Source organism: Eschrichtius robustus, chromosome 20, assembly GCF_028021215.1.
Source record: "Eschrichtius robustus isolate mEscRob2 chromosome 20, mEscRob2.pri, whole genome shotgun sequence".
Classification (NCBI taxonomy): domain Eukaryota; kingdom Metazoa; phylum Chordata; class Mammalia; order Artiodactyla; family Eschrichtiidae; genus Eschrichtius; species Eschrichtius robustus.
In genome coordinates, this window is record NC_090843.1 from 22,361,785 (window position 1) to 22,388,193 (window position 26,409).

Here is a 26,409-nt window from a genome sequence, read left to right on the forward strand (position 1 = left end):
AGCCCTGTGACATCGTAGCCCAGAGGTGGGCTAGTCGGCAAGCAGCACCCCCTCCCCTCCCAGGGGTCCACTAGAACGCCCCTCCCTTCCCAGCCCTCACACTAGCAGCTGAGGCCCAGGTGCCCCTCCTGCTTTCCCACGATAGAGCTTTCTATGTACAGCCACGTTTATACAGGCACTGCTTCCCCCCCACCCAGCCCTCCTCCCCAGCACCTCCCATCGGGGGTCTGGACCCCTCCCACCTCCCTCTCGGAGGCAGACACGGGTCTCTCCCGAGACATTACCCAGCACATACCACCGGACAGCTCCGCAGGCCCCCGGGCATCTTTCCAGGCCTGGGCTGGGGGCTAAGGGCGAGGGCCCCCGCGGCCCCCCGGAGCACGCACCCTGGGGGCGGGCCCGAGCGGAGGGGGCGGGGGCCGGCCTGGAGGCGGCGCCAGGCTGGGTGTTACTTGACGTTGAACACCATGAGCGGCCGCTCCTCCCGCCGCTGCCATGGGCTCTTCTTGTCGCCCGCCTCGTCGCCCACTTCCGCCCCCAGCTCGTCCTCCGGGCTGGTGAGCGAGTCGCGCCGCAACTCGCTGGCGCTGCTGCGGGAACTGTCCCCGCGGCTGCGGCCCCGCCCCCGGGGTACCGTGGCCGCGCGGCCCTCGGGCGCCGCCACTTCGTCCAGCAGCGGTGTCAGCGAGTTGTCCTCTGGGGAGCAGAGGCCCGTGCGGCTCTCGCTGCTGCTCGGCTCCGTGTCCTCGCTGAGCGCCAGGCGCGGGGGCGCGGGCGGCGGCGGCGGCGGCGGCGGCGGCGGCGGCGGGGCGGCAGCAGGGGTGCGCTCCCGCTCCTCCCGCAGGGGCCTCCGGCGCGGCGGCCGCGCCTCGTGCACGTCGACGCCCGAGTCCAGGCTGGCATCGGTGCTGCGGCCGCCGCCGCCCGCCTGCAGGTCGATGTAGGAGTGGCGCACTTGCGAGTTGGAGCGCCCGTCGAGGGACACGAACCAGGCGCGCGGGTGAGGCTTCACGCCCAGTTCGAGCAGCTTCTTCTCGGTCAGCGCCTGCAGCTCCCCGTTGAGCTGCGCCATGGTCGACTCGTTGAACAGCACCGGGATGGTGACCGAGCCGCTGACCGGTGCCGAGCGCCCACTCCCCCAGCCCTCGCCGCTGCCACCCCCGCCGCCCTCGCCCCCCGCGCCCGAGTGGCCTGGCATCAGCGGGCGCTGGGGGTCGGGCTGGGGAAAAGGGCGCGCCGGGCCGGGGGCCGCGCCCTCGGGCGGGGCCGGCTCGTCGCCCGCCCCCGTTGCGCCCGCCTCGCCGCCGAGGCGCACGTAGTGCGCGGGGATCACCAGGGTGGGCATGACGTTGCGGTAGACACTGTCCTTAAGGTGGTCGATGGAGCCGCAGAAGATGAGCTGCCCCGCCTGGCTGAGCGACGGCGGCCGCGCCAGCTGGTCCACCGACTGAGACAGCAGGAAGTCGGGGGTCTTGCTCTCGGCCGCCCCCTTGTGGCCCAGGTAGTGCTCAAAGGGCGGTGGCGGCGAGGGCGGCTCCTGCAGGAAGGCCGCGGTCCCCGGGGGCCCCCGCCGGTACTCCTCCAGGCCTGGCTCCAGCGCGCCGGGACCCTCGACGGAGCGGGCGCCCTTGAGCGTGGCGCCCTCGCCCCCGCGGGCACCCGCAGGCTCGGCGGCTGGGCGGCCGGCGGAGCGCGGCTTGGCACGGAAGAAGTCGTCCCGGGAGGCGGCCAAGTCACGGGAGCTGGAGAAGGCCGAGTGGAGGGGGCCTGGAGGCGGGGCCTCGGGGTCCCCCGACGGGGCTGGCTCCAGGGGTCCCCCACAGATGAGGTGCAGCTGGGACATAGAGGTGGCCTGGTCTCGTTTGTTACCGTCACAGGGCCCGGCGAGCTGCAGCTTGCGGTGCTGTTGCCTCGGCTTCAGGCAGCGCCTCCTGGAGACGGGGCAGAGCGGGACCGTCAGGAAAGGGTGGAGGCCAGAGCAGCTCCCTAAACCCGCAGTTGGAAGATGGGGGATGGATATAGTTGGAGGGGTGGGGACAGTGCCTGGGACAGGAGAGAGGTTGGGGAGCCCAGATGGGTCCTGGGAGAGGTTTGCAGAAAGAGCTTGAGAGTCTGTGGGGGGAGCAGCCAGCAGCTGTGCCCATTTGGGCCTCCCTCGGCGTAAACTGCACTCCTTGGGACGTAGCAGGTGCAGTGAGAGCCGGGGAGGAGCACCTAAGCCAACCAGGGGCATGTGTGGCCTGAGGACCCCTGAAAGTGAGGGCTGGGTGGTAGGAGCAGCTACAGAGTGTCCCTGGAGGGGCCTGGCCTGCAGCTCCTGCCTCTTCTCCCCCCAGTCTTTTGGTCTTTGCATGTGCATATGCAGTGCTTTCCTGTCAGCGCCTGGAGAATGGAAGTTGTGTTTTATGCATCTTTGGGACCTCGAGCACCCAGCACAAGACCAGGCATGGAGCTGGCCTCAGTCAGTGCCTGGGATGAGAGGAGGCTGGGGGATTGGGAAGCAGTCGGAGGGGATGCGGGGCACTCACCGGCAGTAGTAGATGAGCAGACACAGCAGAATGAGCACCAGCAGGGCCAGGGCTGCCAGGATGGTGAGCAGGAAGACGGTGTGGTAGGTGCCGATGTCCTGGATGCCCGATGTGATGGTGACCAGCCCTGTGCGGGGCAAGAGCTTAGCATTCCCAGGTGTGGATGTCCCTCCTGCCGTTCAGAAGGAGTCCACTCTCGCAGCCTCCCTTTCTACCACCCCCAGTCCCTGCTGTCTCCCCACTCTCACCAGCCGTGGGGGAGGCCATGGCAGCCGCCCAGTACCCCAGCTGAGGGGAGATGAAGGTCCAGTAGAGCTGCCGGCCTTCCTTCCGGATCACACCAGTGCCATTGCGTACCCACAGCCCTGGGAGAGGCAAGGGTTTCATCAAACTCAGTGTCCCCCCAACTTAAGTCCCACTTTCTTTCCCCAAACTCTAGCACCTGCACCCCCTTGAGGTACTCACCACTCTTGGGGTCAAACCTCCAGGCCGGAATGCTGGTGCCCACGGTGAGGGCACGAGGCTCCGAGGGCACAGGCAGGGACAGGTGAATGGGGCCTGAGAGCGGCACCTCTGTCCCATTACCTGCCAGCAGGTGCACGCTCACAGCAGCCACGGGCATCAGCTCCAGCCAGGAGCCATTGCCTGCAGGAAGGGGACACAAGGGATGAGGGCTAAATCCTGGTGGGGGGAACATCCCTTCCTTGGCTGGCACCCAGCATACCTGAGCTGGAGGCCTCCGTGCCCAGGAAGGCAGGGAAAGCCCACATTTCATGCTGGGTGCTGGCAGGTGTGAGCGAGGCCCAGAGCTGGCTGTAGGTAGAGCTGACAGGTAGGCGGGCAGCCCGGCGCTGGAACTGCACCCAGGGCTGGGAGCGGGCACCTGGATGGAAAGAGGGGCTGCAGTGGCCTGGCCGGGGACAAGGGTCCCCAGGGACCAGAGCAGAAAGCAAGTATCTAAAGAGAAGGGGAGCCAATGGGTCAGGCCACTTGGGAAGGCCAGGAAGGGTGGTGACTTGGGGAGAGAACTGGGCAGGCTTAGAATGATAACCTAGAAGGGACATGGACCTGTAATCTTCTGGTCCTGGCTGTGTGGCCCCCGAGCAAGTTACTTGCTCTCTCGGAAACACTCTTACTATATTAATTTATAAAATGACGAGGTTCAGGTCCTCAAACAATTATTATTGCCTACTGTGTGGCAGGCACTGTGTTAGGTGCTGAGGATACAAAGAGGAATAAGATGCAATTTACAATTCCCTGCCTTCAAGTTCACAGTCTAGTGCGTCACTGTTCGTTACAGTACCCATTAGAAGTTCCTGCTGTGGATGGAAATGTTCTGTGTCCTGCTGCCTGTAACAGTACCCACTAGACACACAGGGCTGTTAAGCACTTGACACGTAGCTAGTGCGACTGGGGAACTGCATTTATTTTTAATTCTAAAAAGTTTAATGAATTTTTAATTTTTTCAAATGTAAATTGCCACATGTGGCTACTGCAGTTGACAACTTAGGGTGTGTGTGTGTGTATGTCTATCTGTCTGTCTGGCTTGGAGCAGAGGGAATGTATAAACAGTATTCCAATATAATATGGTAATAGCTAACATTTATTAAGCTTTAAGATATGCTGGCACTGTTCTAAGCAGGTTACTTATATTAACCCCTGAAATTAGCACAACAGCCCCTGAGGTAGGTGCCTTTATTATCAGCCCCATTTTATAGATGCAGAAATGGAGGCGGGAGAAGTTCAGTAACTTGCCCAAAGTCACTGGAGCCTGATTGAAGCCCAGGCAGTCTGGTGCCAGGGCCCCTCCTCTCACCCACCGTTGCATCCTTCCTCGCTGGTAAAATAGCAGGGTGCAAGGGGAGCTTGGCCTTCCCAGCTCGGGAACGCCCTGTGGAGCCCTGCAGTGTGAGTAAGACTCAGCCAGGAAAGAAAGTGGAAAGGGACTTCCAGGAGGACTGACAGGAGAAAGGCCCAGGGACACGAGGCGGCTTGCTGGTCGGGGCACTGCAGGTGACTGTGCCAGGCCCTGGAGGGCGCTGCCAGCTTTGTGAAAGAGTCTAGGCTTTCTACCAAAAGCAGTGGGAGCCGTGGGAGGGCTTAAGCTAGGGTTCGTTTGGCATTTTAGAAACCTCCAAAGACATCTTAGAAGCCTCTGGTTCAGGATCAGAGAGAGGGAGAGGAGCAAACCAGAAAAGTAATTGGGGACAAGGGCTCAAGATAAGAATATAAATTGGGGAGGCGAGGCTCTCCCTCCAGAACCCACGGTGGCTCCCTAGTACTAGCCAGATGGAATTTACCCTCTGCCTGGCTTCGTCAACCAGTCTACACCACGCCCCCATCCTGCATAGCCAGACCAGAGCATCCCCTGCACCCTCACGGTCCCCTTCTGCCCCTGCCTCTTGATTCCTCTCCAGCGAAGGTGCCTTTGCTCCCCCTTCAACTCCCGAGCCCCCGCGTCCCACAGCTCCCTTCGCCAAATCCTCTCACCCTGCTATTCTCCCATGTGAGGGTCCTCTCAGTATTGAAAGCAGCTGCCCTCCACTCCCCTGCCCTGCCTGATCTGTAATTATCTCAGCGTTTGCAATGCTCTGTCTTCCTACTCGTCGGGGAACTCCTCCATGTGGGGAGCTGGTCTGCTCTTCCTTACCATTAGTCCCCAGCACTGGAGACAATGCCTGGCACAGCACAGGTGCTGCAGGAAGTATTGGTTGGGTGAGACCGAAAGCCTGGTGGGTGGACAAGGGCCACTGTGGGATTGCTCCAGGCCTTGCACTTGATAGGTGTTCTATGCCTGTGGAATGACCCTGGCTTCTGACATAGCCAGGCACCCAGTAGGTGCACGAGAAATACGTGTGGATCCACTGAAGATAAGGTGGCAGGAAATGGGAATTCTAATGGTAGGAGTAGAGGGAGAATAGAAACCACGAGAAGCCCCAGTAACAATAAACATTTATTGACCACCTTCTATGAAGTTTTTCACATGCTTGATGATATTTAACCCTTACCTAAATTTGACGATGTAGATACTATCAATTGTTCACATCTTACAGATGAACAAACTAAGGCTCAGAGAGGTTAAGTGATTTGCCCAAGGGCCCCCAGCTAACATGTGGCAGGCGAAGTTCTCTATACCCAGTCAGGGAGAGGGAAGAGGAGCTGGTGTGGGCAGAGGGGTGGGGGAGTGGAGAGCGGGGAGTCTTACCAGGAGAGCGGGGAGTCTTACCAGGAGAGCCCAAAAGGATGTGCACCAGGTCCTCATAGAGGATGAGGGTGGCTGGCCGCTCGGGCAGCAGGTAGAGGCTGACTGACGCGTACACTGCAGGAGGGATGGCCTGTCAGCTCCAGAGAAAGCCCCCCCTCCCCTAGGCTGGCACTCCCACCACCTGAATCCCAGTGACTTCATCCTCCCTCAGCCCCCTCTGCATACCCCAGCCCAGGCAGCAGCTGCTGGAAAGCCTGCCCTCTCCGCCCCCAAGACTATTTTGGGAAGGGGCTGATGGGGTCAGCTGCTCCCCACCCCCTCCAGCTGCCCCTGCACTCACAGGGCAGCTTGTCAACACGCCAGGGCACAGAGTTGGTGAGGAAGCCAGGGCGGGCAGCAGTGACCAGCACCCAGGTGCCCAAGCGGTAGCTGAGGGGCAGTGTGGCCACGCCCTCCGAGTCCGTGGTGCTGGTGGCCAGCAGCATCCGGTTCCCAAATACATCCACTGAGGCCCGGGCCAAGGGCACAAGCTCCCCGCTCACGTACACCTGCACCTTGATCAGAATCTCTGTGGGCAAGATGGGGTGAGGGGAGTGAGGAGGAGGGAGGGGGCATGAGAGAACTGGGGGGAGCCTCGAGATCAGAGGAGGGGGCTGTGGGTTGGGCGTGGCTTTGGGGCCCAGGCTAGACAAGGTATTATAAGAGCCAGCATTTATAGAGACCTCATTTAAACCTCACATCAGCCTGTGAGGTACGTGGTACTATTAGCATATTTCATCAAGTCTGACACATGCACATTTTGACATTTTAACACTTCTGGACTCAGGCTACACCTATGATCGATAATGTCATAATCATAATCGGCAGCATTTTTTTCCTCTTTTACTGGCACATGAAATAAATAATGGTGTATCTTACAGTCAGTGATGTATTAGACTCGATGTCTTAGCCCATTTTATAGATACGGAAACTGAGGCTCAAAGAGTTTAGATACTTGCACTACAGTAAAGTGGGAGATCTGGGATCCAAACCTGGGAGTCTGTCTCTAGACCCAAATTCTTAACCACTGGACCCTATGGGGCTGGTGTCAGGGAGAGGAGAGGGAAGGAGGGCTGAGAAAGGATGAATAACCGGAGAACCAGGGATCTGCAAGTGGAGAGGAGAGCGGTCAAGGTTCAGCCATTTGGAAGGTAGGAAGGGGGTTGGGTCAGAGTTTGGGTTCTCAAGAAAAAACTGAGAAGGGGACACCAGCAGGTTGGCCATTCCCATCATTCATCCTCTGCCCAGAATCCTTTGCACAAGCCTGTTTCCCTTCAGATTTAGGGACTCACCCAGCCCCTAAGGCCAAACAAGTACCTCCTGACCCCTCCCCCTCACATGGACTGCCAGCCCCCTCCCAGCTGGTCAGCTACAGTCAGTCACCATGGCAACGCCCTCATTCCTCCCAGGAGATGGGCAGGGAGCTGGGGCCCTGGCAAGGGGAAGGAGATCTGGGGGGGGCCGACCCAGGCCCTAGGGTAACCAGTGCGGAGGAGGCTGGGAAGGGAAGTCCAAGTCTTTCTTTCCAGCCACCCCTACCCCTGGCCTCAAGATGGTCTGGCCAGGATGGCCTGCAGGTGTCCCGAGCTCAGATGGGATGACAGGGGAGGGACCAGAACCTGAGTTGTTCTCATGGATTCTGCAGGCAGCCTCTCTGATCCACAGCACCATCTACCTCTTCCCACTCAGCACAGCCCCTCCTCAAGAACGTGACTCACCCCTACCTTGCTGCCAATAATGGGAGTGGGTGTCATGCCTGGAAAGGTACAGAGGCCTCAGTGTGGGGCCCAGGAGGGAGGTGGGGAGTGGGCTGGGTGCTAGACACAAACCTAGGAGAGGCCAGGTACAGAAGGAAGACCCCGGAGCCGAGGGCAGCAGGGCATGTGGAGGTCACGGGGCCTCACGGGTGGAGCCTGACATTCAACAGCGACAGGTGTCTTGTCTCAGGCTTTCAACCAACCCCAGGGCCAGCACCACGCCTGCCCTTGGCATCCCATCCAGCTGTTCGCCTGAGCCCACCTCCCTCTCGCTTCCCAGGCCAGAGCCCAACTGGGCGGGTGGCTGCACACACTCGAACCTTTCCTGCTTTCTGGTTCTCCGGGGAACTGGCAGCCTCCCCGCACCGCCCCCCCCGCCCCCACCTCCCGGCCACCCAGCAGGAATTTTGAGAAGCTAGAGGGGCCTGCCGACTCCCCACTCCTACCCCAGGCTAGGAGCAACTGGATAGAGCAGCTGGGAAGAGGGGACCCAGGAGTCTGGAACATGGTCATTTGAACGAATGCCTTGGGTTCAAGGGCCAGAGCATTAGAAGAGCGGAAGGGGCTTAGGGAATAACACAGGGGTGGGCAGGTAAGGCCTGAGGAGGCATCAGTGCCAAGCTGGGGAGGGGGTGGGCAGGTGCCCTTCCCCCTTCCCCTTTCCCCTCAACTTGGGCCCCCAGCTAGTGGCCTATGAGAACCCCCTCTCCTGGCTCTATTCCAGCCAATTCCCTGGGCCACCTCCCCTGAGGTGCAGGTCTTGAGGGAGAGGTTTCCTGAAAAAACAGGGCCCCTTCCTACCCATCAAAGCCTCCTCTCCTGCAGAGAGCAGGGAAGACTGAAGCCGAGGAGATCCTTCCCCATTCCTCAAAGCCTGACATTCCATACAGGATCCGCCTGTCCAGGCTTCAGCCCTGCCTCATTCCAGGAGGAAATCCGACCCCCTCCCTTCATCCGGACCCCACTTCCCTCATCCAACCCCCCCCTTGCTTTTCCTGTCAGCTCCTTGGTGGAAAGGCGAAGAGTGGAGAGCACCATTTCAGGCAGGGATGGGGCTAAGAGGCAGGAGTGGGGAGAACAGGGGCTGGGGTGTGTGGCCAGGGGCAGGGAGGCGGGCGCGAGCTGGAGTGGGTGGAGGCCCCTGAGAACCCAGGCATCGGTAGGGACTCACGGTCCAGCTCTCCCACCTCTCCCGCTGCAGGAGCCGGCCCCGCTCCCACCTCACACACCCACCTGGGCCCGTGAGGCGCTGGGAGGGTCTCCTCCCCTGCGATGGAGAGGTGAGATGAGGAGGGGGTGACCTGGGTTGAGGGGGCTGGGGACAGGCGTGGCTGGAGGCCTGCTGGCCGGGGACCCAGGCACCTGCCCTCCCAGCCGGCACTGTCCACGGCCAGTTAGCCAGCTCAGCATGGCTCCGCCACCACAGCCCTGCCATGCGCCTTGAGCTGGGAATCACAACGTACCTCTTTTTCCAGACAGCCCCCCGACTGCAGCCCCTCCTCCGTCATGGGCCCATCAGCGTTTCTTTGGTGCACCCCAAATTCTGAACCTGGGGGGCCGTCTGGGGGCTGTCAGACTCCGGGGCGAAGAACCCCATTCGAGCAGCCAATCCGCCCACCGCCTCACCCACTCCCCCTCTCCCCTCCCCCCTTCAAACCCAGCTCTAGGCGCCCAGCCCCCGTCCGGGCCCAGGGTGGCAGCCGCTGCCTGGGCCCCCACCCAGCCGGGTCGGGAGCGAGGAACCCGCTGGGGGCTGCAGAGCGGGCGCCCGCCCCAGCCCGCCCCTGGGCGGGTGTGTTCGATAGACAATGGCTCAGGCAGCAGCGCCTCGCGGACCAGGAGGGAGAAAAACAAGGCGGGAGGGGGCGACGGCGCGGAGCCTGGGGACCCCCGCCCTCCCCATTGTGCCTCCCCGAGACCCCCGCCCGGCGGTCTCCCTCTCCCTCCCTCCTCTCGCCCGTAAGCGAGGACCCCAGGTCGCCTAGCTCCCCCCACCCAAATCCAGGGAATAGAACACCCCCCAATTCACGAGAGCCGCGAAGAGGGGGCTGGCGGGCGGGGGCCCGATCGCGGGGGTGGGGGGCGCAGGCCCGCGATCACTGCCCCTCCCGGCCGACACTCACCCTGCGGGCTGGGGGACTCCGGCGGCGACTTGCCGGGAGCTCGGGAGGCGCCGCCGAGCAGCAGCCCCAGCAGCGGCAGCAGCCGCGCGAGGACGCTGGGGCCACTCGGCGGCGGCATCGCGGGGCTCGGCCCGGCCCTAACGGCCCATGGCTCCCGCCCGGCCCCGCTCGGCCGGCCCCGCTCAGCCCCAGCTCTGCGCCGCGCCGCGCAGCTCGGGCTCCCGCTCGGGCTCCAGCTCTGGCTGCGGCGGCCGCTCAGTGCGATTGTCTCCGCCAGGAGCCGCCGCCAGCGCCCCCTGCAGGCGGCGCCCCACCACGCGGGCCTCCGGGCGCCGCCCCCTCGCGGCCCACAGCCCACCCCGCAGCCCCCGCCGCGCGCCCAGATCCCCAGCTGCTAGGGAGTGTAGCGAATAGGGTCCAATCACAGGGGTTCTCAGAGGTCCTGAGCCCCGGAAATTTGTTGCAGAATTTTGAGAGGGAGAATGACTGTTGCTTACAACACAGAGAGTTGGTCTTAAGTGTCTCCCCAAACTGTAAGAACTGCCCAGTTCTCTCCGCACAAACACCTGCTCAGTGTTGGGGAGGTAGGGCGCAGCCCCCTTGGGAACCACCCAGTCTGGGTTCTCGTCTAGCTTCTGCCTCTTCTTGAGCCATAAGCTAGTTACTTAACCTTCTGCTCCACAGCCTTCCTTTAAAATGAGAGTTGTAATAATCTCTACCTCGTGGGGTTGTTGTACCAATTAAAAGAGATAATGACGTAAAGGGTTTAGCATGTGCTTGACTGGCGCAAGGGCACAATAAATGGTGCTATTGTTGGCCCAGCGTGAGGTGGGGGCTCACCACCACCCAGGTAATAGTAGATCCATTGCTGGGCAAACATAATGCTTAGAACCCCACGTTTGAATCCCACACTGGAACCCTGCCCGGGCCCCAGCCAAGCGCTCTCTTTCCAGTTTCTGGTTGTCCTCATCATTCAACTTCTGGGTGATCAAACCCTCATCTAATCTGGTTATCCCTCTCCTGGTTCTCTCTGGCTTGTCACCTCTTTCTCACAATATGGTGCCCTGTATGGGACTGGATACTTAGGGCATGGAACTCCGTCCCCCAGAGGTCAGGCTTTTCTCCTGGTTAGGTCCTGGTTGGGTCTCCTGACATAAGGACACATTGTCTTGAGCTTGTGAACAAAACCACCTGTTTCTTTCTTTCTTTCCTTCTTTCTTTCTTTTTCTTTTTCCTTCTTTCTTCCTTTCCTTCCTCCCTCCCTCCCTCCTTCTTTCCTTCCTTCCTTCCTTCCTCTCTCTCATTTTCTCTCCCTCCCTCTTTTTCTCCCTTCCTTCCTTCCTTCCTTCCTCTCTCTCTCATTCCCTCTCCCTCCTTTTCTCTTTCGTTCTTTCTCATAAATTTCCATCTATTCAGATTTCCCAGTCTTATGTAACCAATTTTTTCACAACCTCAACGCAGGATTTAGCACTCATTCCTGGTGAATTTCATCTTGCTGGTTTCAACCCAACTTTACAATCTGTCAAGGCTGCCTTGAATCTGCTTCATCACCCATTGTATTGGAGCTGCCTCTCAGCCCGGAGCCATCTGCAGGGTGAAGAGCAGCTTCGCTGCCTCCATTCAAGGGACTCATGACAACAACAGGCAGCCGAAGGATGGAGCTTTGGGACACCCCCATAGAGATCTCCTTCAGCTTTATCAAAATTGTTCAGCTTTAAATCTGAGTCTCTATCATCCAGCTCACATTTCTGTCTTGTTTATAAGGGACAAATGCCAAATGCTTTGCTGGATCAAGATAAATTGTCTGGGGCCATCCAATTACAATGGCGGAGGGGAGAGGGAGTTTGGCTGGTGTTCAAGGATCACAGCTTCATCTTTTCCTAAATGGTCACAGTCACACAACTAGAAACCTGTTCTGGAACTTGCCATGCATGGATGTCAAATTGTTCTCTTCTTTTCAGAATTTACCTTTTACCCCTTCGGGTAAAATCAAATACCAGCAGCTCTTGTGAGGTAAGTCTGTAAATCAGTGGCTTCCCCCAACACTTAGCATCAAGTCCAAAGTCTTCCCCAAGGCCACAGCCACAAGGTGCTGCCTCCCTGCCCCCACCCCTGACCTCGTCTGGACCCCTGGTCTGCCTCCAGCCCAGGGGCCTCCTTTCTTTTACTTGAATACATCAAGCCTGCTCCCGCTTCAGGCCTCTTCATTGGCTGCTCTTGCTGTCTAGAACACTTTATTCCCTCCAGCTGCCTGCCTCATTCATTCATCTCTCTGCTCACCTCATTAGAGAGGTCTTCCCTGACTACTCTCCCTAAAATGTCAGCCCTCTCCCAACACCCACTTAATTCGATCACTATCTCCTTATCTTTATTGCAACTCCCAGCATTGACTGCCACTGACCATACATTAATTTGTTTATTCTTTACTCCTGGTTGAATGTAAGTTCCATGAGCTCGGGACTTTGTTTTGTCCACTGCTCCACCCCAGCACTGGAACAGTACCAGGTCCATGGTGCTCAATAAATATTGAACTCATGAACCAACAAACCTCTCAGGACTCCAAGAGGACATCCCACCTCTATCTGCTGACTCCAGCCTCTGCGGTGGGACAGTTGTCTTCCACTCCTAGCCCTCCTGTGAGCTCCCCACCTGTGCCCTTGTTCCTAACTGAAGACCCTTCCCCTTGGCGGGGAAGAAGGAACAGCAAACAGCAGGGTGGCCAGAGAGCAATGCCTGCTCTTCTGTCCCTGTCGTGACTCTGCCTTCGTCAGACCGAGGGCTGACTCAGTCTCCTTCTGCCCCTCCTCACTCTGAACACAGCTTTAAGCACCTTCTTTTATGAGTGGGGACAGTGTGTTATTTCTCCAAATCGCAGATCATCTTGAGGTTTGATTCCCTCAAAATCATGGAAAAAAATATTGTTTAAAGCCACCCACCAGGGACACAGCCTGCCTTCTCGATGCTCCCAACCCCCATCCCACCCAGTCACCCTCAGACACCCCATCCCCCTCCAGTCTCACTTGGAGGCTCTGCCACCCTTTCTCCCTTGTTCCACCCCCACTCTCTACTCCCCGACACTCCCCAAAGACAGTAATTTGCACCCTTTACCCTGGCAGAGACCCTCTCTGCTCACACGTCTGCCAGCCCTAGATTCCCCATCCCAACGTCACCTCAGGCCCCCTCTCCTCCTCTGACCCCAAGAGGAGGCATCATGCTGGGGGTTGGGACTCAACCTCTTTATTAGGCAGCAGGAAAGGGGGTGACCTGGCTCTGACGGGTGGGGAAGGACATCAGGAGCCCTCCATGGAACAGCTCCTACCCATGGGTGACCAGAGCTGGGGGTCACTCGCTGGAGAAGAAGGGACAGAGCAGGCATCACCCCCAGCCTTCCTGCTAGGACAGAGATGCATGGGCTCATCACTCCTCTTCATCATCTTCTTCTAAGGGTGGCCGATTCCGCTTGAAGAAGCCAACCTGGGGGTGCACAGGGGCCGGGGACAGGGTGTAAAGGTGATCTTTAGGCCCCAGAGCAGCAGTGGAGGGTGTATGCTGGAAACCAGCCAGTCATGAGGTCCTCGTCTTGGACCAGCACAGAACACAAACCCCACTATACGATCAAATGGAGGCCTTTCCCCATTTAGAGATAATGCATTTAACAAAATTTTTAAAAAATATTTTGTTTTTACTTCCCTGAATTTTTAAGTACTGATGATTATGTCTCTATATGACTCAAGCGTGTGATGGTATATATTTGATTATTATAAGTCTAACGTGTGGTTTTCCCTAAAAGCACTATGGCTTTCCAGGGTTTGGACACGTGAGTTTGAGAACGGCTCACATGTTGTCCAGGCACAGAGGAGGGAGTGACCCAGCAGGGCCTCACAAGGAGCAAGCAGCGGGGTCTGGATCAGACCTGGGTCTCCCACCTCAGTCAGGGTGGGGAGGACAGAGCAGGGAGGAGGTGAACCCTGTCTTTCCCGGTGGCTAATGGATTCCTGAAGGCAGGGCTCATTCCCTGGGACTCCTGCTCTCAGGGGGAATGGGGCTAAGGGCCTTAGAATTTCAAGTGCCACCTCTCCCAGGGATCTGTGCCCTGGAAGAGGTCCTCTAGAGGGTGACATTCTAATAGTGGAGCTGGAGATCAGATGGACCCTGGGTCACCTACTTGGGCCACCATCTCCCTCTGCCTCCCCCACCCTGCCTTCCTGCCTCACCTTCCACATGGCCAGGACCAGGAACGTGAGCAGCAGCAGGCCACCCAGCACGCCTACCAGCACCCACCAGATTGGAATGTCTCTCTCCTCCAGGACCCGAAGCAGCTGTGTCTGCACCTGAGGGGAGACCCGCGGGTCTCCTCAGCCACCGGGACGCTGACCTTCCCAAAGACTCAAACTTGCAGGGCTGGTGACCCCCAGCGAAGCCACCTACTTGTCCCACCCCGCAGACCCAGGGAGGCCCCGCCCCCATCCTGCCGGGCAGGGACACAGGGGAAGGCCAGTGGGAGACCCGCGGGACCCCTTTCTGCCACCATCCTTCCACACTCACCAGAGCTTCCCCGCTGGGCAGGCTGAGGGCGGGCACGGCGTAGGGAAGGGAGGAGACGTTGAACCAAGCGTGCGACTGCAGCACAAACTGATCCAGGGGCCTCTGGATGGGGTGGCGGTGAAAGCCATTTACACGAGGCCTATTGGTGGCGGGAGTACCGGCCCCAGACTCCCCTCTGGGGAGATCTGCCCCCAGCCTAACCCCGTCCCCTCCAAAGTAAACTCTGCCCTCACTCTCTCCCGCCCCCGAAGCCCCGCCCTCCCCCAACACACTCAGTCCCCGCCTCCAGAGGACCCCGCCCGCCCGCATCCCGGCCCACCTGGCGGAGGCTGGGCAGCGACAGGAAGGCCAGCACCGTGACCATGACCCGCTGCCCGCGCGCCATCTCCTGCAGCTCACACTGCACCACAGTACAGGGCGCCGAATCGCAGCTCTGAGGGGATGTGTCATTGGTCCCCAGCCCCTCCTGACCCATCACCCTCTCACCGTAGGACCCAAGACAGAGGGGGCTGGGGGGTCAGGGAGCTCAGGCCGGGCCTCCTCCTCGGGAAGGGACTCAGATTCAAGCTTGGGACGTTATCTCTGAATGAGATTGCTCACACAGTCCCGGAGATGCAGGGAGAGGGAGGAAAGAAGTGGGTCAATCACACAGGGTTCAATACCCAGCCTTTTTGTAAACCTGCTTTGGCATTTATTCATTTTCTTTAATGTACTGGAAACCTAAAAATATGCAAGTGCCCCCCACCCTGCCCCAGACACAAGACCAGCACAATCCTTCCTATTCACTCGGAGGACTCTGTGGGACCATGGTGGCCCACACGAGGCCTACATCACACCCCCCGCCCCTCTCCCTCCCTGCCTCCCATCCCCTCTGCCCTTGGGCCCCAGGGAGGCCCCAGCTGGAGACCACAGAGCCTGCTCACCACAAAAACTGGACCTTGCAGCCTCGAGGGCTGCTCCTGCTCTGGCAGGAGAGCCTGTCTGCGGTCCCGCTTGTGATGGGCCGGGGAAGGGCTGGAGGTGGGCAGCCCCCAATCCAGCTGGGGAGGCAAAGAGGCCATCAGGTCCGACACTCTGCCCATCTCCCAGCCCTCCTAGAGGGGCCCTGTTTGATGGGCTGGGGATTCACCCAGGCTCTCACCTTGAGGGGGTTGGGAGACGGTTGTGGGGAGCACTGAAGGCCTCCCCGGGGCTGTATATCCAGGATGTAGAGCAGGTCGGAGGGCTGGGACTGGCCGGGGAGGTGGAGGTTGAGGCGGAGGCCATTTACAGCACCAGGGCCATTGTTGTGGAGCTGGCGGGGTGGTGGCGGCAGGATGTTAGGAGGCTCAGCACCTAGACCAGCCCCTGGGGCCCTCCCACTCTAGCCTGGGGCGCGGAGGCTCCTCCCTACCTCATAGGTGTGCTCCACTTTGGGGCCCCAGCTGTCCGAGCTGTTCTCCCTCTTGCCTTCTTCTGCTGCCACCACCAGGGAGGCTGGAAAGGAGTTCCTGCAGGGGCCCGACACTCCCCGAGTGAGCTTGATCCCCTGACTTGACCGTGGGGGCTTGCCCAGGACCCTGGAACCTTAGGGCTGTGCCTACTAACTCCCTTTTCCATCCCTGGCCTCTCACCCTCTCAGCTCCACATGGGCCTCTGCCCGAACTGGCACATCCAGCATCACCATCTCACTGTTTGGATTCTGGCTGTTCTTGCTGTAAGGGAGGGGGATGAGGAGAAACAGATCAGGGACACTAGGCCAGTGAACATGAGGACTCTCTGGGGCTGGGCCAGAATTTCAGAGGCCTCAGGAAGAGCTAACTCCACAAACAGCATGCCACACTAAAGTTAGACCTAGAAAAGAACTTCCTCTAGGGCTCCAAAACTCAGAAACAAGTCTCTGAGGAAGAAAGGGAAGAGGGAAGTCTAAAGAGCAGACATCCCAGAAGACCCTTATGTTTGGAGGGTGTCTGAGGGTCTCTGTGTGGAGATCAGATAGGGGAACGGAGTGCTTCCCAGTCTAGTACCTCCTGATCTGCAGCCGGAAGGACACGTGCTCCCCAGCCTCTTCCAGGTTCCCCACACTCACCAACATCGTGATTCCTATCTGAGACATGGGGAGAGCCAAAGTCACTGCCCAAATGCCCACTCTGAATGTGGCCTGTGGTCCTCATCCTCCAAGGTCACCATTATTACCTCCATTTTGTTCAGAAGCCCACTCAGAAAGGGTGTCACTCACCCAAGAACACACAGCTAGGGAGTGGGAGGACCAGGATTCTAGCCTGGAGCCATCTGACTCCAAACCCAGCCCCTAAAACCCAGCTGCCTATGAACCCCTGGTGGAGGAGACCCAGCACTCAGGATTGGGCGGCCTCACCTGGGCGTTCCTCTTCATGGGGTTGCCCAGCTCACACAGTACCACCTTGGTCTCATTCTCCCTCTTCTGGTTACAGATGATCCTCTCAAAGCCCTTCAGAGAGGCAGTCCCGAGAAAGAAGATGGTTACAGAGCATCCCATATATATTTAAGCTCCCTTGGAAACTCAGGGAGGGGAGGATGCCAGGGTGGGAGTTCAAGGACTGTCACATTCCACTTTATGTATTACTGCAGCACCTTATTCTTTTTAATGATTTTTTTTTTTTTGGAAATAAAACCCACAAAACATTACATGGAGTATAACCCCATTATTATAAACTACGTCAATAAAATAAATAAATAAATAAATAAATAAAGTGTTGATGCTGAGAAAAAAGACTGGAAGGAAATTCACCAAATGTTAACAGAGGTTCCTGTTAACATTTATTTCCTGAGCCATTTTTGGTTTGGGTTTTATAATCGAGTTCTTGAATTTTTTGCCATTAGCAAATGTTCCTCTTCCGAATTAAAAAGAAAAAAAAAAAAAATCACAGCTTTTAAAGGAAGGCATAAGAGAAGTGGGAGCTCTCAGGTGGGAGATGAGAATCAAGGCTCCTGCACCTTCCAGGTCCCCGACAGTGCCCCGGGGTGGGGGCCTCACCTCGACGTTGCTGAGGGCCCGCATGTAGTGTGCGCCTGGAGGCAGGTGCACAGCCAGCTCGGCCTCGTAGGCTCCCTCACCCTCGTTGGCCGCTTCCATCTGCAGCTCCAGCACGTTATCGGCTCCAATGAGGAGCGGGGAGCCTGTCCTGTGGGGAGAGAGGAGTAAAGCCGAGGAGGCCGGGTCCAAGCCCAGGGTCTGGGAGGAGGAGAGGGGCTGAGGACAGTATCAGGAGCCAGGTGGGGAGGGGGTGTCGTCGGGGTAGACAGGGCCAGGGTCGGGTAGAGCGGGCGGTCTCCTCACACGCTGGCAGTGAGCTGGAGCTGTGGCACACACAGGTCGTCTTCCCCACAGTCCAGAATGATGCGGGTCTAGAGGGGGCACATCAGGTGTGTGGGTAAGTTTGGGGGCACATCAGGGCTTAGGGAATTAGAAGGTCTGAGAAGGAAAAGGAGGTTGGAGATGACATCAGAGCTTTGGGGTTTGCATCAGGGTTTGGGATGATGTCAGGGCTTTGATAATGACATCAGGGTTTATGGGTTTATATCAGAGTTTAGAGGTGACATCGACATTTGGGGTTTATGGGATATTGAGATTTGGGGGTTTTCATCAGGGTTGAGAGTAACATCAGAGATTAGAGGTGACATCTAGGTTTGGGGGTTCGCAGTACGATTTGGACACTAACCCTAACCCTGACTTTCTGGGTGGAGGGGCCCTCCACCTCCCTTGCCTCCACCTGCCCACCCCTACCTGTTCCTGGATGTGGGTGTCTCCATGCAACATGAGAGCAGGGGCTAGTCCATCCTTCTCAGGCTGCAGGGACACATTGAAGCTGAGCACGATGGGGCTCAGCTTGTCCCGGAAGTCGGCCTCATCCTAGTGAGGGGGCAAGAGTCAGGCCGTCTTGCTACCATGTACCCTACTACGTGTGTCCCACTGACCACCCCGTGGAGCACCCAGCCCAATGCCCCAGGGCTGGATGAACAGGCTCTGCACACCCAGCCCTGCCCGTTCCCAGCCGGGCGTACTCGGAGGAAGGCCTTGGTGGTGTGGCAGGTGGGGCCGTGCCTCCCGCTCAGATCCAAGCCCAGGATGGTGCCCGCCTGTTGAGAGGCCAGCAGTAGCACCCGCCGGCCCTGGCGGGGCTTCTGCCGGTCCAGCTGCAGCTCAGCATTTAGGCCTGGCCGGGCAAGCAGGAAGTGTCAGGGTCTCCCCGGCCAGCCTCCAGGGGAGCCCAGGTTCACCTCGCTCCTGTCCCCATGGTGCCACTCACGCAGCTTCTTGGGAACGTTGTGTCCAGTGGCTCCCACACACATCTGGATGTTAAAGCTGCAAAGATGTGAATGGGGCTCAGGGGCTAGGGTCCCCGCACTGAGGTCCCAGATCCTGCCTGGCCCATGCCCTCTGTCTCCTCACCAGCTCACTGGCGTCTCAGTCTGGGGCAGGACACAATTCTTCACAGCAGGATTCAGCGAATCTTGCACCAGCAGCTGGACAGTGGCCATCACCACTGGCTGAGCCCTGGTGGGATGCAGGAAGCTTGCCTTGTGGCCCCTCCTGGCCTAGTCTCCTCTGGTGGTGTGGGTCCTCCCCCTCCCCGCCCCTGGAGTCAGCTCACCTGTACACAACAACCTTGTTGGCCCCGTAAGCTCCCACCAGCAGGTCTATAGACATTGTGGGAAGGAGGGGAGGTGTCAGAATTGTTAACTAGAGGGGGTATGGCATCCTCACTTCATCTTCCCAGAACTTCCCCACACTACCACCCCCATAAAAGGTTTGCTCTGCCCCCCCAGCCCCACAGACAGGTCAGAGCTCTCAGTGGGGCACCAGGTCAGGTTCAAGCCCCTGGCTGTGTCTCAGCATCTCCAGCTAATGCCCAAGGGCCCTTCCTGTCTAGCTGGAGGCAGTCCAGGGGCACCTGGGTATCCATTGTCATCGATGTCCGTGGCACCTCGAAGGCAGAAGCCAAAGCCAGAGCCTGTGGGGAAGGGGCTGTCCAGGACCTGGGAAGGGTGTGAGTTAAGTCCCTCACTCTGACCCAGGAACACCAACACTTGGCCTCGACCCCTGGGACCCCCATAGGGGGCGGCCACAGCAACATCTGGAAGGAGCAACAGAAAGGGGGTGGCTGTTTGTTATCCAGTCTCTCCAGATGGCCCTGTAAAACTTTCCTGAGCTCCTTCTCTGGGCAGACTCCAGGGGACCAGGAGAGGAAGGCAGAGGTCTGGGTCAAGGAGAGAGCTGCGCCCCCCCCCCCCACCAGGAGTTTACAATTGGGTAGGAGGGAGACCCATCAAGTCTGATTATTGTAAAAACAATAACAGCCCTCACTATCTTTTGAGGAAAATATAATGACACGATTTCACTTAATCCTGAAAATCAGGCATTATTATTCCCATTTTAGATGAGAAAATAGAGTCCCAGAAGATTAAGTGACCAAGACCTATTAAATATTTGCCCCTTCTTCACCTGGGGGTCTTCACCCCACTCCACTCCCACCATGCAAATCCAGAGTCATACCATGGGCTCGTCATCACTAATAACTTTGAAGATCACTCTTGAAAATTTAATAATCATCATAATCTTATTAATCTGTAAGAATTCTTTGCATGTGATAGCAATTAAAATCTTTGATATATATGCTGTAATTGCCTTTCCTTTGTCTTCTGACTTTATGCTATGTTTCCTGTGCAGTTGTTTTCTTTTAAAAATCTTTATTGATTTTTCTGATCGAGGTACACAGAATTCATCCAAATAGACCAGTCAGACCAGTCTTGTCCTCAGGCTCTGGGCCTCCACTGTCTCCTGATCTTTGGCTTCCTCATCTCTTCACTTATTTTCTGGTCATTCAATCACCCTCACCGTATCCTCAGCCGTCCCGCCCCACTGCCAGTCCTGGGCAAGCCTGGCCAGACCCCACCATATGGAGCACCATGAGTTCCTGACCTCCAGCCTTCACTAGGGACCTTGATGCTGCCCAGCAGTCCCTCGGCGTTTTCTGCTCAGCACCTATTTCAAACCTTCTCCGTTCAGTCAAGCTCCCAGCCCCCCACTTCATTCACAAAGAGAAGCAGCCCAATTGTTGTTATAACTCCACACCCACTTTTTCCTCCTCTCCCCATTTGACCCTGGAATAGGTGTCCCTCCTACACCTGCCACTGCGCTGAGCATCCCACCCCTGCATCCCTCAGGCATTGCAGGGACCCTCCTCCAGCTCACTGCACGCCCCCATTTCCCCATAAGATCATTTTCCTCCACATTCAACCTACTCCATATTCTCTGAAATTAAAATAACCTTCCCTTGACCCTCATCTCCTTTCAGTAATCACCTTTCTCTTTTTCCATTCACAAACTGGTTGAAAGAGTGGTCTACCCTGGCTGCCCTCAGTTCTTCCCCTCCATTCATACCTTGCCTCCTGGCATTCTGGCTTTGGTCCCTACCCAGCCCTGAATCGGTTCTTGTCACTGTCACCAATGACCTCCTTCTTGTTAAAGCCCATGAATACTTACTTCTCCAGCCCCATCTAATTGTACCTTTCAGCAGCATCTGGAGCCACTGACCTAGCTTCCTCCTGCTTAAAGCGCTCTTCCTTTGAATTCTGGGCTATCAGATCTCCTGGTTTTCCTCCTGGTTTTCCTCTCTGAACATTCCTCTGTCTCCTTTCCAGACTCACTTTCTCTGGGAGTCCCCTAAATGCTCTTGCTCCCCAGGGCTCTGTCCTGGGCCTCTTCACACTTCGCAAGCTCCCAGGACCTCACTGACTCTCCCCAGTCCCCTGTCTCCCACTCAGACCTCTCTGCTGGAAGTGGGGGAAGCCACACCCAGCTGTTCTCTGGGTATGTCTGCCTAATGTTCCCAAGCCCTTCAAGATCAAACAAGTCCAGGGAATTCCCTGGCAGTCCAGTGGTTAGGACCTGATGCTCTCACTGCCAGAGGCTTGGGTTCGATCCCTGGTCAGGGAACTAAGATCCTGCAAGCCACACCGCACAGCCAAAAAAAAAAAAAAAAAAAAAAAAAATCAAACAAGTCCAGAGCTGAATTGCTGATCTCACCCCAGACCTGTTGCATGGCTTGAGTTCCAGGCAGTGAAGGGCACCACCACCCACCCAACTCCTCTCTCTCTTAGCCCCACATCCAGTCACCTATCAAGTCCTAATAATCTAAGTAATAAATATCTTGAAATCATCTTCATCTCTAACTCCGCTGCCAAAGCCCACATCCAGGCAGTCACCACCTCTTGCCTGGACTAATGCAAACAAATCCCAATTAGTCTCCTTTAACTCTCTCCTGCTCAGAGCCCTTCCTGGCTCCTGCTGCCCTCGGGTCGAATCCAAGATCATTGTGGTCGAATCCAAGATCATTGTGGCTGTAAACCCCTGTGTAGCAAGTGGGGCTCCTCTCATCCCTTACCGTTGTAGCCATCCCGGTTGAGGTCGCCCAGAGGCGCGATGGCTGAGCCAAATCGCCCATAGAGCTGCGTGCCGGTCAGCAGGAGGCTGGGGGCGCCCAGCGCGTGGGGGCCTCGAGTCTGCAGGAACAAGTACACGCGCCCCACCTCGGCCAGCTTGCGGTCAGCACGGCTCTCCATGTACAGTGGCGCGCCCACCAAGAGGTCATGCCTCCTGCGGGCCCGACGGGCGGTTACGTGGGGGGTGGGGTGGGAGGTAGGGGGCCGCTGCGGGCCAGAGCCAAATCTCGCCCACCCTCGCCCTCCCGCTCCCCTCGGTGGCCACGTGGGAGTGAGGGCTAGGAAAGGAGGAGACCGAGGGCAGTCAACGCCTCTGGTAATTTGGGACCCAACTGGGTAGGGGTGGGGGCGCCCAGCTTCTCACCCGTCCCTGTTGACGTCAGTGACCGCCACTGAGTGCCCGAAATACGAAGCCATCTGCAGGAAGCCCGGCCGCACCTTACTTTCTGTCCCCGGACTCGGTACCCTCTCTTGGACTTTGCCCCCACCATGTCCCGCGGAATATTCTGCGGTCTCAATCCCCCAGCCTTGGCCACCCCCAAGGGGACCCGACGCCCACCTGCTCTCCGTGCAGCCGGTGCAGCGTCTGGTGGTACGAGCCCAAAATTTCCACCTGCGCGGACAACGCACAGGAACGCGTTATTGTCGCCCCCGCCGCAGAAGGGCAGGAGGTTTAGGTGGGGATATCAGGCTGAAGAGTGAAGTCAGTGGCTTCGGGACACTGAGTGGTGGGCAGAGGGCACTCACCGCTCCCAGGGTCCAGCTCCAGGTAGGGGCACCGAAGACAAACTCTGGGGAGAGCCGGGCCCAGCGAGTGAGGTCCTTGGAATCTCTACCCGCCTCCCGCCCGCCATTCCTCATCCCAGGGAGATTTCGGTGCGGGTCTTAGAGGTGCTCCTTTCCGGGATTCCCCAACCCCCGCCCCTAAGTGAATTTCTTGCCTGTAGTGTTTGGATTCCCGTCGAAGTCGCCTACAGCCACCGAGTACCCTGAAGACACAGCGCGAATTAGCCTTTCCGGGAGGGTGAAGCAGGGAGGGGGCCGAGAGAGAGGAGACTCAGAGACCACCCGGTCTAAATCCTGCATTGTGTAGACGGGAAAATCGAGGCCACCGAGACCTGCCCTAGGCCGTGAAGCGAATCCAGGGCGGGAAGTCGAGGTGGGGTGTATGGGAGCTGGGCGGTCTGCAGAGGGTGGGGAAGGGGAGCTGCGGGAGCAGAGGATGGGGGCGCCTTAGCGCTGGAGCTGGCCAGCCAGGGTTGGCGAGGGGGAGTTCCCACAGGGGCAGGACCTGACCGGCGGTGACACTTAGAGTGCTGGGAAGCGTCGGAGGGAGGTGCCAGGGTTACCCCGGTAGCCGTCGAAGTACTCTGGGTGGCTGTAGTCGAAGGTGAGCTGCTGGGTGGGCACGTGCCACAAGAGGGTGCCCGGGCGGTAACTCGAGATGATATCGGCAATTGGAGCCCGCGCCAGGAGACCTAGGGAGCGAGGGACAGCTGGTGTGGGGCCCCAGACGCCTGGGGTCTACCCAGGCCAAGAGAAGGGAGGGAGGTGTACAGATGGGCACGTACCTAGGAAATAGTAGCCGCCAGGGGCCCCAAGCACCAGCTCCCCAGCCTGAAAAGGAAGCCCTGGAGGTGAGAGGGGGTCCTGTTTGGGAGCCGCCCCCACGCCGTTTATGATCCCTACTCGCCTGAGTGACCACGGAGCTGAAGCCGGCTTCACAGTAGCGCTTGTCTCCGCCTAGAGGAGGCAAGAAGGAAGGGTCTGTGAAGAAGCAGGCCCTGGGGCCTGGGCGGGGCCGGGAGGTGGAGTCATATGGGGGCGGGGCCACGGAGTAATACGGTGGCGTGGCCTTGAAGCGGCTCCCGGGCCGGGGGCGTGCGGGGTGGAGCCAGGAGCTGGGTCACTGGGCGATGCCAGGCTGAAAGCAGGGTTTGGGGGAGCTGGAGGGAGGGAAGGATCAGATTAAGGGCGGGGCTAAGCCGCCGCGAGTGGGCGGAGCCAAAACGGAGAGCTGAGCTCACTGAAGTAATTTCTCTCGTAAACCCGGCTCATGATGTTGGCCCGGCAGGGTGAGTACTCCGCGCGGCCGCCGTTCTGCAGCTGAGCCACGAAGCAGCCACCTACGGGCGTCTTCTCAGCCTCCTCGGCCTTTTCCAGGACGTTCCAGTGCTGCCAGGGGGCGCAGGCCTGAAACAGGGCCACAGGATAGTGGGGAAGGGGCGGGACTCGGGTTCCCTCCCTCCTCGTGTCCCCGCCCTCTGTCTGCTCCCTGAGCCCAGTGCCGTAGCGCCCACCACAACGATGTCGCTCCAACTAACGACCGACGCCCCTAGTCCTTGACGGGCCTTGAAGGTTTGGAAAGTTTGGGTGCCTACGCTTCGCGTCTCATCATCTGGAGGGCACAAGAAGGGGTGGGGTGCTGAAGCCCAGCTGTCCGCTCTCCCTGTAGCCCCTCCCTTTCCCTCCTTGTGCAAGACTCACTGAGGTCGAAGGGCAGCGAGGTACACTGGTCGCCCTCGGCCTTCCAGGGGCACAGGAAAACGCCGCCTGTCTCCTCCTGGCTGAGGCCCGGGGTCCGTGGGGCGCCCACCACGATGGACACGCTGCATAAGAAAGCTGGGTGAGCGCTGCGCGGATTGCAGCATACCCCATTCCCCAGTGCCCGCGCTGGGAGCACTACCCGGGAGGGCAGTGTGCCTTGGGGTGGGTCCCTGGGTCATCTTTCCTCAGTGAAACCTCACAGACCGCAGAGGCCAGTCTCTTCATTTTATGGTCAGTGAAACTGACTTCCAGCGAGGGAAATCATATGCCCACAGCAACCCGCGGAATTAAGGGTAAAGCTGAGACTATAACCATTTGGCTCGATTTGAACACCCGGGTTTTGATATCCTTGCCTTTAGAGACCTCCTAAACTCTGTACACGACTGCATTCCCCAACACCTGCCGCCAAAAGCCATGGGTTTATATGCACCCTAATATATCTGTCTGAACTGTTATCAGATCCCTTCCTGAGGGTGAGTTTTAACGGCGAAGAATTAAGCTAGCGGTCACCTCTAAAGTGGGCGGGGGGGTGCTGACACCTCTGAGGACTCTAGTAGATCTAGGTTCAAATCACAGCTGTACCGTATGTAAAAGGTGGACAATACCAACCAATAAATGCTGTCAGAAGTAAATGAAATAAACGTAAGAGGAACATTCAGCACCGTGCCACCCAAATAATATATGAGTGCTCCAAAAAATGCTATGATTTTTTTTTTTTTTTAGTGTGCAGAATGTTTATTAAGTAATGCCCATGAGACCAATATCCGTGGAAAGGAGGGGAAAGAAGCATGAGTGGGCAGAGGAGGGAGCCGAGCTGAGATTCAGGCCCAATAACAGCCATGGGCTAATGCCCTGGGAACTCTGGAGCTAGAAGGACCCTTCAAAACTGTCTGGAGTTGAGGTGAGAGAGCCGGACCCTTAACCTTTCCCCTCTCTCCACACTCCTCATCGATCAGTCATTGTTCCTAGGCCACATTTGGAAGTGGGGGAGCTTTGGGGGAGGTGGCTCTCTTCAGCAGAGGAAATTTCCCAAGGGGCTGATACTTGAAGGCCATCTGCCATTGCCACTCCCTGAAGCCCTGAAGCACTCACTTCAATAAGTAACTAGCTCAGGGTAGTTCCTATCAAGAGGAAGAGCCAGGACTCTAATCTTAGCTGTCTGATTTTGCAGCCTGATCCATCCCAACCATGAATGCCCTACTGCTTCTTTTCAAATATCTATAATTTTTATGGGGATGAGGGGGTTGGAATAGAAAAACAAGGTGGGGGGGGGGTGGATAGACAATTTCATAGTTCTGCAAGTCAATTTAAGACATGTGCTCCTCTCTGTATTTCAAAAGGATGAGGGTGGAGTGGGTCATAAAACTGACCCTTGGGGAAAAAAATAAAGCATCAACTTTTGTCTTCCCTTTGTCCTTGCTCTGCCCAGCTCCCCAGTGCTGCCTCTCGTTGACACCTTCACCTGAGCTAGTCCCTCCCCAGTATTCCTAACAGGAACTCAGCCCGAATAGACCCTAGAAATCACTTTGCTCAACCTCTATCACAAATGGGGAAGTCAAGACCCAGAGAAGCAGTGATGGTGGGGGAGTCCCCCAGGGCTCACCTCCCATGGCTGTCCTTGTAGAAGTCCAATGAAAACCCAAAGTAGCTGCCATTGGGGCCTGTGTAGAAGGTGAGTCGCACTGGGTCCAGGTTCAAGGCCCAGGTTGGAGGTGCAGCACCGGGTCCCAAGAGCAGCTGCACCCACTCCAGAAGCCAGAGGGCATGAAGTGGACACAAAGCTCTGGCCATCTTCCTTCTCCCACAACCTCCTAGGCAGGAATGGGTTAGCTCCTTCCTCTTCCTTTCAGTTCCACCACAGGAAGTCTTTTCTTATCAAACTGAAACCCACTTGCTGAGTAGTAGGCAGAGTAAAGGGCTCTAGGTCCAGGACCCATATGGTTTCTAGGATTGCCAGGAAGGGGGTGAGGCCACTCTGGGGGGTGGATGCTTATGGCTGAAAGTCGACTCCTCCCTTTTCTTGAGAGTATTTTATCATCAAGTCCTGTTGGTTCTGCCTTTCAACTATGTCTCTTGAATCTTCACCCCATTTCCACTACCACCATGCTAGTCTAAGCCACCATTGCTTCCTGCTTGGGATAGTGCAATCATGAACCAGCTGGTCTGTACACCTCCACTCTAGCCCACAGTTCTATAGCTCC

General features: G+C 57.8%; 2 protein-coding genes across 2 annotated transcripts; both read right to left on the reverse strand.

The window, feature by feature from the left end:
* Positions 1 to 260: 260 nt before the first annotated feature.
* FAM171A2 (family with sequence similarity 171 member A2) lies at positions 261 to 9,834 on the reverse strand. Its single transcript, XM_068530707.1, has 8 exons — positions 9,653 to 9,834; positions 6,074 to 6,301; positions 5,755 to 5,847; positions 3,253 to 3,411; positions 2,994 to 3,173; positions 2,777 to 2,893; positions 2,529 to 2,655; positions 261 to 1,931 (listed from the first exon to the last, which is right to left on the reverse strand). The coding sequence occupies exons 1-8, from the start codon at positions 9,768 to 9,770 to the stop codon at positions 449 to 451; spliced, it is 2,505 nt and encodes an 834-aa protein (XP_068386808.1). The 5' UTR covers positions 9,771 to 9,834; the 3' UTR covers positions 261 to 448.
* A 3,070-nt stretch (positions 9,835 to 12,904) lies between these two features.
* ITGA2B (integrin subunit alpha 2b) lies at positions 12,905 to 25,999 on the reverse strand. Its single transcript, XM_068530166.1, has 30 exons — positions 25,812 to 25,999; positions 24,149 to 24,270; positions 23,962 to 24,059; positions 23,689 to 23,854; positions 23,355 to 23,404; positions 23,233 to 23,278; positions 23,011 to 23,139; positions 22,603 to 22,650; positions 22,409 to 22,452; positions 22,221 to 22,274; positions 22,026 to 22,078; positions 21,604 to 21,815; positions 19,111 to 19,293; positions 18,811 to 18,856; positions 18,609 to 18,713; positions 18,466 to 18,521; positions 18,221 to 18,372; positions 17,943 to 18,068; positions 17,496 to 17,563; positions 17,193 to 17,340; positions 16,554 to 16,646; positions 16,204 to 16,283; positions 15,811 to 15,891; positions 15,591 to 15,687; positions 15,339 to 15,491; positions 15,121 to 15,237; positions 14,517 to 14,630; positions 14,198 to 14,299; positions 13,867 to 13,983; positions 12,905 to 13,126 (listed from the first exon to the last, which is right to left on the reverse strand). The coding sequence occupies exons 1-30, from the start codon at positions 25,997 to 25,999 to the stop codon at positions 13,070 to 13,072; spliced, it is 3,105 nt and encodes a 1,034-aa protein (XP_068386267.1). The 3' UTR covers positions 12,905 to 13,069.
* Between the last annotated feature and the right edge of the window lie 410 nt (positions 26,000 to 26,409).

Bases quoted from the DNA above. Each gene is read 5' to 3' on its own strand.
- FAM171A2 (XM_068530707.1), bottom strand. From the start codon at position 9,770: ATGCCGCCGCCGAGTGGCCCCAGCGTCCTCGCGCGGCTGCTGCCGCTG. The intron at 6,302-9,652 runs GTGAGTGTCGGC...TCTTGCCCACAG, and splicing joins GGAGTCCCCCAGCCCGCAGG to AGATTCTGATCAAGGTGCAG. The intron at 3,412-5,754 runs GTAAGACTCCCC...CTTTCCATCCAG, and splicing joins CATCCTTTTGGGCTCTCCTG to GTGCCCGCTCCCAGCCCTGG.
- ITGA2B (XM_068530166.1), bottom strand. From the start codon at position 25,999: ATGGCCAGAGCTTTGTGTCCACTTCATGCCCTCTGGCTTCTGGAGTGG. The intron at 23,279-23,354 runs GCGAGTAGGGAT...CTTCCTTTTCAG, and splicing joins TCAGCTCCGTGGTCACTCAG to GCTGGGGAGCTGGTGCTTGG. The intron at 17,564-17,942 runs GTAGGGGTGGGC...TGCCCCCTCTAG, and splicing joins ACACCCACATCCAGGAACAG to ACCCGCATCATTCTGGACTG.